Genomic DNA, 12,057 nt, shown 5'->3' with positions numbered 1-12,057 from the left:
TTATTTTTGGCCAATTCCCTCGCTGATTAGCAAGAGATCACCGAAGGAACTGGTTTTTGGCCTTTCCCTCGCTGATCAGCGAGAGAACTGGCTTTTGGCCCTTCCCTCACTAATCCCTTGTTGATTAGCGAAGGATTTTTTCCGTCGCTGATACCTTGTTTTCTAGAAGTGACATGTAATAATGTTTATTAGAGTTGGTGTTTATTATTAGGGTCATGGTTAGTGTTTAGTAACAGTTAATATGGACCAGTATGATTTAAGTTTGGTTAAAGTTAATTATATTTTAACAATGAGAAATATGGATATACATAAATATAAATAATATATCTTTTCTTTTGTCACAATCACAATTAATTTCCTCTTATATATCGTTGTCTATTATAATTTCTCACATTCTCTACAATTAATCCATTACATTATACAACAATCTTTGCCACAATCACACACTCAATTTCCTTATCATAATCACTTGATATACCAAACAAGTTATGGATCACTCCTATCCAAGCTGATCATCATAAAAAATCTTGATAAAACAAATATAAAGTAATAATAATCAAAATTAAAAAAAAAAATACATCCATTATAACTAGGCGGAATGCCGTTCATTTTGGTACCATTGAAAGAATTTTTTCCATCGAAAGCCGATGATAACTTATTAGCCAACAAACATATATATATGTTGAATAAACCTTCAATGCATATCAACTGTCACACGATTGAACATTATTACTGATTGATACCCAAACCAACGGTACCACGTGTCGCTATTTGCTATTAATGGCAAACTACCTATTTCAAATTTCGACCTTTCAATTTTAAATATGGTGGTAAATATTCTATATTGACATATCACAACAAAGCTAACCTTTATCAATTTTTCTTATATGTTACTTTTTTCAAGTTTTAATAGTACACTTCAATGAATTGTTGTTGAGAGGATTTCTTTTAAGGAACTCATCCAAACAACAAATTATGGAATGCTTGGAGGCATACACAAAGAGATTCAGGATCAAGCTTGTTTTCAAGAAGGGGTGGAGAGTGTTGAGTTTGATGATATTGTAGGGTTGTGGAAAATGGATAGTGTAGGGTTGAAAGGGGAAGAGATGAAGTATGTTTGCACATGGTTGGTGGTGGATATTGGGGAGAATGCAAAGGTGGTGGTGCCAGTTTTATGTATACGTTGTTAGCGGTTTTTGTTGGTCCTTGAATGGTAATGACTAACGTAGAAAATGTTTGTAGAAAGGAGGATTAAATATAAACATAACAAATTTTCACCTTTTAATTATATGTGTTTATAAAAACAAAGAATTACAGATTTTTTGTGGAAGTTATGGAGGTAAGACCCGATCTTATACAATTTGGTTGGTGACAAATTTGCTAAAAATTGAAAGAGTAGTAGATGAAGGTACTATTTCAAATCTGAAGAACTGAGATAGTTCTACAGATGTTAACACATATTTTTTTTTCTAAAAAACCATCACTCAAAAATTTCTATCAAAATGGGCGAGTTACAACATTTGACAAGGGCGACCTTTTATAGATATCATTGTATTAAATGTTGTTTTTCAACTTTAACATGTGTCTTCATTTGATTTATTCATTGATGCATGCGTGTACTTTTCATTTCAGTTTTTAGAGTCTGATGTAGACAATTGTTAACACAACTCATCTTTCTGTATGCACATGAAACAATAAAAAATATATGGTATTAATAAAATAGTATTTTAACTTATGTAGTCTCAAATGTTGAACACGTTCCCATATTAGCTTGCCAAAGATATTATTTTTTAAACTATATTTGTTTTATCTTAACTGCTTTTCAATCGGCTAAATGACAATCAAATCCGTTTTGGTGATATTCTTGGCTTCACTTTAATTAGTCTCGATTTTATTGAAGGCATTGTGCATTTAGACTAAGATAATAAAAAGAATTTTACAATCAATGCCCTATTCTATTTTCCTCTCTAAAAAATAAGTTATATTTCAGATTTCAGCAAGATTATAAAACATTTGAATCCTAAAAGGAATTCGGGATCAAAACCATGATTAGGATTTGGTTAAAATCAAGATCCTTCTTTCTTTCGGGTTTCGACTGATTGAGGTTCCACAAAGGATAGAAATTGTATCCAAGAGTGAAACCGGATTTTAAGGAAAAACATCAATATTTCTAAGTGTTAGATCATATAGATTTGTGTTATTATCAAATCAAATGGTTAAGACCCACAATTTTAGATCAGATGTATTTGTGTTAAATCTCTCAGTTCACCATAAAAAACATCCTCAAAGAATGAACGATAGATGCAACGGACTACCAAAAGCTTTGGATAGGCGCAAAAGGGATGGTTTGCTAGAAGCTCTCGACGACCGGAGATGGTGGCTGGCGGGGATGGTCGTGGTTTGCCAGAAGCTTTGTGTGTGTGTGTGTATATATATTATAAATGAATTTCAAAGAAATTAAACAAAATTACATTTTGTATTTATTTTATTAAAAATAATATCAACATCATTGGCCCACATTAGCAAATAATATTGAGTTGTATGCCATATCGTATGCCATATCAGCATGTTAACCTGTTAATGATTAAACCGGTTACTTGGGTATTTAAAAGTTCAAGATTTTATAACTTAGGTCCCACAACGGATAGTTGTAAAAAACTATAAAGAGGTTGGAAAGAGAGATATTCAAGCTGATAATGTAGTTGCCATTTACCGTTTAAGAGTGTTTGCAGAAACAAATAACCGAGAACTAGAACTGGATTGATCAGTATAAAGCATTTTCGCCTTAGGAGTTACCATGTCCTTTATGTTGGGTTTTTATGAGTATCTGAATAATATCATGTTTCAAATTCATATTCTTTATTTTGTTTAAGAATAATTGCGTACACAGCTAAATTAAGATTATCACATATGGTTTATTCATTAAAATGAAAATGAAGATGGACACACTTGATTTAGTTGTTAAAATCAACATTGAGATCACGAGTAGAATATCTAAAATTTCCATAATCTTTTTAGTCGGCTAACAGAAGCTTTTGCACTACCCGCATTTACTGGTACAGGAGACAGATGGTTTGGCCAAGTATGTTAAGGTATTGTCCATACCGAGTACATTTTTATGTATGGGACCCTTACCACGAGATGGAAAATGATCTTGGTTAATCGATCGGCCTACCCGTCTTTTAGTTATTAGTGGTAGATAAACAGTCATATATTCATTTGGATCCAACCATGATTCAGGAGGTCCAACCGAAACTACTACCTCCTGGTAGGTTGATAACTATTTGACTTGAAGTAAATACAGGCCAAATGGCCACAATTTGTACATCGTAGAACTCTTGCAATGACAATTACATGCTCGTAAGGTAAACTAAAGAGTTGCCATTTAACACAGTTACAATTACCACTATATTGAAATAGACCGTCCTGTCCCTACGACTGTCATAAACTTCATATCTACCGTGGCTAATTTCGTGTACGATCCAAGTTGTAGACTTGCCAGCTCCTTAATTTTGGCATGCGCCCATAGTGTGAGTTCATGCTACTATCTCTCTACAAAACACTTGTGCATTAGTATTTCAACAAATAATGCATAGACATAAATCTACATTTGAGTACATTAACCTCCATTAGCACGACGAATAGAATACCATTGTTGTAATAAAGCTCAGAAGTAATCTATAAATGCAACGATTGTGAATTTACGTTTAAAACTCGACAATACATTTACCCACTGGCACTGTAGGATGTCATAATATTTTAATGTATTCCTGGGAAATGCACCCTTGACCATCTCTCTGGGCCAATCATCCATCACTAGAGCTCCGTCAGGTACATTGTATCGCAGACCCAACATAAGCATGTCCAAGTCTGCCATCGTATACGTTTTGCATGTCTTCTAGAATAATTTTTTACAGAGCTTAACTCGTTTGTCCCTAGTGCTTACATTCATCTCCAGATGGCGACAACGAAGAGCATGATGAGCCATTAGGCCACAGTGGTAATTTCTTGGTTAATAAGCATCCATATCTGATATAAACACCAACCGTTCCAATTCTCCGATACATTGAGTCAACATCGCCAAAACCAAGTCTACACCTCCGTACTCTCCGACCTTCCCACTCCAAAAGCAATGAGCAGAATTTAGTTATTTACCTCCATGGAAACTACTAAGAACATGGTACCCAATAAACTCTCCTTCAAATTAGCACCGTCAATTATAATGACCCTAAACAAGTTTGCTAAAAAGGGCTGATTCTACAAAATTAGGTGATTTGCATGTAAAAATTAAAAATTATCGTAGTGCAAGAGAGACACATATTAAAATTATGTGTACCGCGCAACCAAAGGCAACAAAGCAAATCTCCAAACATTTCATTTCATCCGTCCTTATTTTGTTGAGGATACTAGGATTATGGAGCTCCAAATTATAGAAATATACACGGAGTCAGGTCAAAACATTCTCCAGGCTACCCCTCAACATGTTTAGTGCACGAAATTTCGCACTCCAAGCTTGCATGTATGTAATATCAATTTTGTATTGATCATTTATATCATGGACGATGTCATATCCCTGAAGTATTATGCTAGTATCCTTCAATAAAACGTTTCAGTATATGACCCAATGTTTTCTGTTACTTGACGGTGTCTGGGATGCATTTGGGTCTTTGAACAAGTGTGCACGTCAACTAACTTCCGAACATGAAACATCTTACATTTTCTACAGATGTCACCATGACATGACAACCGTAATTTTCTTGTACATATTGTGCCTCATTTTGAAGATCTATGGACTTTAAACTCGGAACCTTCTTCAAGAAACTTCAGTCTGATGGCTAGTTGCATGTCTTCTTTAGTTGTGAATATCTGATCCAAACTAATTCTTGCAGTATGCGGAAAAGATATTGGTTGGTTTGATGTGATAGTGGGCTCTGGTGTTAGAAGGACAGGAGGCAAAAAACCAGAATACTTGTATGCTAAAGTAATCATACCAACAAAATGGTTTAAATGTAATTTTTTCTCCACATACCTAACCAAGCTCGGATATGTAATGTTCAAAGCCAACATCACTCCACGTTGCATCATACTTATACTCATCATTAACTTTTGCCCATGAACCACCACCACGAAGATATAACCTAATTTTTTGGGTTCCATAATTCGATTTCAAAATAAAATGAAATGGACTAAATATACGAGTAAGAAGGAAGTATGAAAAAATTGACGGAGAAATACTGTCTTAGAAATTGAAAACATAAATATTTGGTATATCTTCATCCAAAATCTTTCTTCCCTTTATAGATCAAATTATTGTACAGTTACTACAGAATTTAGAATCAAAATCAATTGATTATAGAAAAAAATAATGAATATCAACAATTAAACATATCTGAATAGTTGGAATTGGACTTTTTTTTAAATCTAACTTGCGGATGGGTAACCGTAATGCAAATCTTCCCATGGCGACACATGGCAGTTCCGCAAGTTGCGATTCCGCCACTTGCGGAAGCTGCTCCTAAAATAATTTTTTTAAAACCCCTCCACAAGCTGTGGTCTACACTTCCCGAGGTAGTATTTTTTTTATTTGTAACAATAGGAAAGGAAAGACTAGGAGATGAATTGTTCCGTACAAAATGGCTATTTTGGTCATATTTTGATTATTTTCTGTTTTCTTTTTAGAATATTATTTCTAGATTTGGTAGAGTAGGCCTAAAGTGGATTTGAAGAGGACGATGATGATCTTTTTTGTCATTGTTGTTATGGTTTTTGCTGGATATAAATCACTACAACAACGTTAGGTTTATAAGACATATAAAATATCTAAACATTTTAATAAAATGTTTTATAAGACTCAAGTTTATTGGAACAAATAAAAAAATATATTATCTAAAAATGTTACGATAAATCTATAGTAACCCTTTTAGGTATTTTAACAAGTTTTTTAGGATGTTTTAAAAATATAATGTCGTATTAGTTATTTGTACGACACTATTTAAAAAAACGTTCTATAAACACAAATGTCATATAAAAAGATGGTTTTATGAGACACTTCTTAAAATTGTCTTATAAAATAGTTAATACAACACTTCATTTTAAAAGTATCATAAAAAAACTTGTTAAAACGTTTTATAAACCTATTATAACACTTTTAGATATGTAAGATGTTTTATATTGCTCTTATATATAAACTTAAGTTATACAAAATGTTCTATTAGAAACACTTTCAGGCTTGGTGAATTGTGTAAGAATGAGAATTTCCAGCAAATTAATTAACAATCCATATCTAAATCAAATGTCAAAATCTTGGAGCAGCATCCAACACAACCTATAAACCAAAAACAACACTTTTAAAAAGATCATACCAATCTGTATTCTGCCCTACCAGGCTACCATCAAACCCGATCATATCCATAATAATTCAGAACGACAAACTAACGGCCACATAATTTTATAGGTGGCCAAAATTTCAAAGTGGACCAAAAAATGCGTACGGTCCACATATATGGACATAAAATATATATAATTAACTAATAATCCTTTTGTGGCCACGGAGGTTCAAATGCGATGACTTTGAGCTATCTGCAAAATAGATGGTTGAGATTTAGTCGGCTCACATAGTGAGTTGGATATTCAGGTTAATCAATATATATATATATATATATATATATATATATAATTAAGTGATGAATCGTATTAATTTTAAAGAAGTTTGCGAGTGATGAAAAGAAGGGTATGCAAGAAATGAAGGGAATGCAAGGTATAAGTACGTACGTGTTTAAATCATCTAAACGTAATTAGATTGAATATTAATTACTGTTAAGGGTAAATTTGTGATGTAATTCGGTATCGGGTTTTGAAATTGGAAAAGGGGGGAATTTGAGAAGATTTTTGGGCGGACGCGCTTGGTCCCATTCCTACATTAAAACGAAGCATTTATGTCCACCATGTTATTGTTAAGAAGATCCAAATATAGATCTTCCGTTGAAACTGCAACCACACATAAATCAAAAAATTAATGGGTGAAAATGAAAAATCAAAGAGATCAAGTTGTGCAGATAATGATTCAAACTTTTCATTTTACAAATGTGAATGTCAGATTGGAATCGATCTACCAACAAACATCCGCAACGAGTTAATTGGTAAAAATTAATACCCACTCCTCTGAAGATATGGAATCTTGTATTGCTATATAGTCGCTGCTGGCTCTTGCACTTAAGTTGGGACGTTGGTCTTGATCAACCCTAGCATTCATTTTGTGCAGGTTTTAATTACAGCTCTAGGGAGTCGAGACGATAATGACATGTATGGTATAAAGTTCTCTTGAGGTGTAAGAAGGTAGGCCCCATGCCCAGATATTTTCTTTAAATGGTGCCTCTCTCCCATTCATTCTGGTTCAATCATCTCTCTCATCCTTGGTTAGAGAGAGAGACAGAGAGAGAGTGAGTGATAGAGGTTTCCATTAATGGAAGCAAGCTCAAGTGAGGATATGATCATTTGGTTTGAAGAAGTAGCAAAGAATGCTGGGAAGGTGCAAATGGAAATACTGAAGAAAATTCTGGAAATCAATCATGGGGTGGAGTATCTGGAGAAATGGTTTGGTGATATTGATGTGCATAAGATGGATGCAGAAGCATTGCAGTCGCTTTACACATCAATGGTGCCTTTGGCTTCCCATGCAGATTTAGAGCCTTATATTCAGAGGATTGCTGATGGAGAGACTTCTCCTTTACTCACTAAGCAACCCATCACTACTCTCTCTTTAAGGTGTACTATACATATCCATCCATCCATTTAATTTTCTCTTCTCAAGGCCAACTTCATTTATGGCTTCTCTTTTATTATTTTCTTCTGTGGATTAATCAATCCTCTGGATCAACAAGTCAAACCATGAAATGAAAGAACACATGGTGATGGTAGAGAAGAGCCCATCTCTAGATAAGGATATTAGAATATGTAATTTATAAGATTTGTTTTCCTTTTCTTTTTTCAAAAGAATTCGTATATATATATATATATATATATATATATAGGAACTGTTGTATTGAATTTACTTAAATGGTTGAAACTTGTGTGAAAGTGGGAGTTGAGTTGAGAGCATCCAACGATTCGCAAGAATCTCCCCACTATCTAGATGTGGTTTTTTGGGTCCAAAAAGTATTAAAAACAAAGTATATATGATAAATGTTTCAACTGTGCGTTTGTTGTCCAAATTTTGTTTGTTTTCTTCCCAGATTAGATTACACACACACACACACACGAAATGTTCATTTTCTTTTAGAAAGAAAGGGTATCTTAATTTTTAGTGCATCTTTGAAAAGATCGAGATGAATATATAAATGGACGGTAAGTAATTCTATAAAGTCAGAAAGTTGAATGACTACCGTTGTGCTAGCTTTATTTGAAATGACTTCTCATTGGGATGGGAATGGTAACATAAATTAAGACTGCTTTTTCGTGATGGGTTGCATATAGCTCCGGGACAACTGAAGGAAGACAAAAGTATGTTCCCTTCACCTCCCATAGCTCCAAGACCACTCTACAAATGTTCAAGTTGGCTGCAGCATACAGATCAAGGTATCTTTCTCTGTCCCTCTTTCTCTCTCGATCTCTCTTTTTCTGATGAATTTGAATTTGATGAATATATTTTAAGGGTATATCCGACAAAAGAAGGAGGCAAGATTCTTGAGTTTATCTATGGCAGCAAACAGTTCAAAACCAAGGGTGGGCTATCGGCAGGCACAGCCACTACACATTACTTTGCAAGCCAGGAGTTCAAACTCAAGCAACAGCAAACCAAGTCTTTCACTTGTAGCCCTGAGCAAGTCATCACGAGTGGCGATTACAAGCAATCCACGTATTGCCACTTCCTTCTCGGACTCTTTTACTCTCCAGATGTCGAGTTCATCACCTCCACTTTCGCCTATTGCATCGTCCAAGCACTCACCTTATTCGAAGAGTACTGGATAGACCTATGCAATGATCTTTCCCAAGGAACTTTGAGTCCCCGGATCACACTCCCGGGTATCAGGAGATCCGTTCTGGATTTGATAAAACCCAACACACATTTAGCGACGTGGGTAAGAGCGAAATGCGAGGAGTTAGAGGGCTCAGACTGGTACGGATTGATCCCAAAGTTGTGGCCAAATTGCAAGTATGTGTATTCGATAATGACTGGTTCAATGCAACCCTACATGGAGAAGCTAAAGCATTACGCGGGGGACCATTTGCCATTGGTGAGTGCGGATTACGGGTCCACGGAGAGTTGGATCGGGGTGAACATGGACCCTTCTTGTGCACCACAGAATGTGACTTTCACCGTGGTTCCGGCATTTTCTTACTTTGAGTTCATACCATTACACCGGCAGCATCATAAACCTTGCGATGCAGTTGTTGCTGGTGGTGGTGGTGACGACTACCTAGAAGACGATCCAGTGCCATTATCGAAGGTCAAGATTGGTCAACAGTACGAGATTGTCCTTACCACCTTCACAGGTAAACTTTTGAACTAGAATGATTCTACATTTATATCTTGATGACAATCTATCAATCGATTCAATAATCTGTTTAAGTTTCTAGTTAATCAAGAGATCGTCATATGACTAAGAACTGACATAGACAAGATTTGATAGTTAAAGGCTACTACACTTAGCACCGGCCACCAACACCTAGCTACCATCTGGCTGCCGGTGCCATTACTAGCCGGCACACAACAACAAAATCAGGTTTATAGAACGTCCCAATTTCTAAGCATCATAATATATCTTTTTAAAGGACTTAGTTTATAGGACCAAAAAATAAAGTGTTATGTTAAAAGACGTTGTAATAAGTTTATATGACCTTTTTTGACGTCTTAATAAGTTTTTAGGACACTTTTAATATAAAACATCAATCAACAATTTTATAGGACACTATTTGAAAAAATATCCTATAAAAAATTGAGTTTATAGAACACTTTCTCAAAAATGTCATATAAAGTTGCTAAAATTTTTGTTAAGACGCCTAAAAGCATCATTAAACTTATTACAGCGTCTTTATATATGACGCTTTATATTTTGGTTCTATAAATTAATTTATATAAAGTTATCTATTGGAACGCTTAGAGATTGAAAACATTCTATTAACCCAATTTTGTTGCGGTGTCCGCTAGAATTCAAAGTATCATAGAACATCTTTACACAAGTACAAAACTAGAAAGAGGCCAGCTTTAAGGTGATAGAGCCGACACAAACTCTTCCTTCCACGATCTTAGGGTTTTTCAACTAAGATCTTCTCCCTTTTTTTTTTATAGTTTCTTAGTTCCAAATCGATGCTAACTTAGTAACTCAAAAATCCCCGTATACATCTAACATCACAAAAAACTCTCAAACTTTTTCATAATTTTAAGAGTAAATTACATTCAGGTCCTGTGGTTTGTTTGACTAAGGTCCCTAAAAAAACATTTATTACATTCCTGGTCCTTGTGGTTTGTTTTGTTTGACTAAGGTCCCTAAAAATATCCTGTTAACTTAGTTAACCCAAGGGTACTTCAATCCTTTAGTTTACCATTATTTTTTGTGTTGTCCCATAGGGACCAAAAATGTAATTCCCTCTTAATATACAGTATATATCTTTATGTTATTTTATTCTAATAAACATAATTATATATATATATATATATATATGCCACCGGTGTCTATAATTTTTCTCTACACACACAAATCACAAACACGAAGCTCCCTGGACCCGCTTGCAACCCGGTGAAGAAAGAGGAAGAAAGAGCATCCATTCTTTGTATAAAAGTCGGACGAAGAAAAGAAACGGGATTAAACCCACCTTTGCCCGATGCGTGAAAGTGTGTGTTAGATGTGGGTTTGACGTTTGTCCGTGTTGTGTGTGTGTTCTGTGTTGATATAAATGAGGGGGATGAGGGGGAGGGAGGAGAACGATAAAGGAGGTGATGGGTCAGGGTGGGTTCTCACTGAAAATGAAGGAGGACGAAGGCTAGAGAAGGGGAGGATGGCAATTGACCGAAGATGGTGTTTTTTCTTATATACACAATCCCTTAGGAGGAACAACGTCGGAGATGGAGATGGAGATGGAGATGGAGATGGAGATGGAGATGGAGATGGAGATGGAGATGGAGGGCGGAGGTGGTGACAATGGCTTAGGTGGAGGAGGAGGCGGGTTTTCACGGAGAAAAAGCCGTCGCCGGAGATAGGGTGGGGTGGGTATCGTCGTGTCAGGGTAGGGAAACGGGGGAAAGAGGTTCAAGTCGTTGGAGAGCTCTAGAGGGTTTGCAAAGCGGGGCTGAAGATGGTTCAGTTCACCGGAAAAGAGGGGTCCATGTTATTTGAGGGTGTCACGTCGGAAGGGCCGAAGGGTAGCATCGGGTGAAGGGGATGGTCGGAAGAAGATGACCATGGGTTTGTGTGTGTAAGAGAACAAATATGTAGAGAGAGAAAGTTGAGAGAAGTCGCCGTAGGTGGTAGTGTAGGTTAGCTGGCAGTGGGTGTCAACGGAGAAGAGGATCGTATGCTCTATGTATATATATACTTATATGGCGTAATCAAATCAGAACTAATTAGTTTGTGATAATTGTGAGAACCAATATTAACCACAAATCAATAGATAAATTAGAAAATTTATAATTTTGGTAATTTTGAATTAAAATTTTAATGCAAAGATATTTTTGGTATTTTACAACTTTCCTCCCTCCTCTCTTCTCTCTCCGGCCACCGTCCTCCGGCCATCGTCCGCCCGGCACTAGGGGTGTAAATGATTCGAGTCGAGCTCGAGTATCACTATACTCGACTCGAACTCGAAACCGAATTTCCAAGCTCGAACTCGACTCGAAAACTCACGAGTAGTAAAAATCAGAGCTCGACTCGAACTCGATAACTATTTCTCAAGCTCGAACTCGAACTCGAACTCGAGCTCGAACTAAGCTCGAATCAAGCTCGAACTACAACTCGAATCAAGCTCGAACTCGAACTCAAATCAAGCTCGAACCAAACTCGCTCATTGAAATTTATAAAACTTAGGGTCTTTCTCTTATAAATTTTAAAACTTAAAAGTGTT

General features: G+C 35.8%; 1 protein-coding gene across 1 annotated transcript in view; it reads left to right on the top strand.

Moving 5' to 3' along the window:
* Positions 1 to 7,408: 7,408 nt before the first annotated feature.
* The window catches only part of LOC112527704 (indole-3-acetic acid-amido synthetase GH3.10), an 8,964-nt gene continuing 4,315 nt past the window's right edge, over positions 7,409 to 12,057 (top strand). Inside the window, exons 1-3 of the mRNA XM_025138473.1 lie at positions 7,409 to 7,764; positions 8,473 to 8,574; positions 8,651 to 9,492. Coding sequence (XP_024994241.1) covers positions 7,463 to 7,764; positions 8,473 to 8,574; positions 8,651 to 9,492 — 1,246 coding nt within the window. The 5' untranslated portion in view covers positions 7,409 to 7,462. The remainder of the gene's footprint in view (positions 7,765 to 8,472; positions 8,575 to 8,650; positions 9,493 to 12,057) is intronic.

This window comes from Cynara cardunculus (genome assembly GCF_001531365.2).
Source record: "Cynara cardunculus var. scolymus isolate 2C chromosome LG 15, CcrdV1, whole genome shotgun sequence".
Classification (NCBI taxonomy): Eukaryota; Viridiplantae; Streptophyta; class Magnoliopsida; order Asterales; family Asteraceae; genus Cynara; species Cynara cardunculus.
The sequence above is the reverse complement of the archived record's forward strand: the minus strand, read 5'-3'. Positions and strand labels throughout refer to the sequence as shown.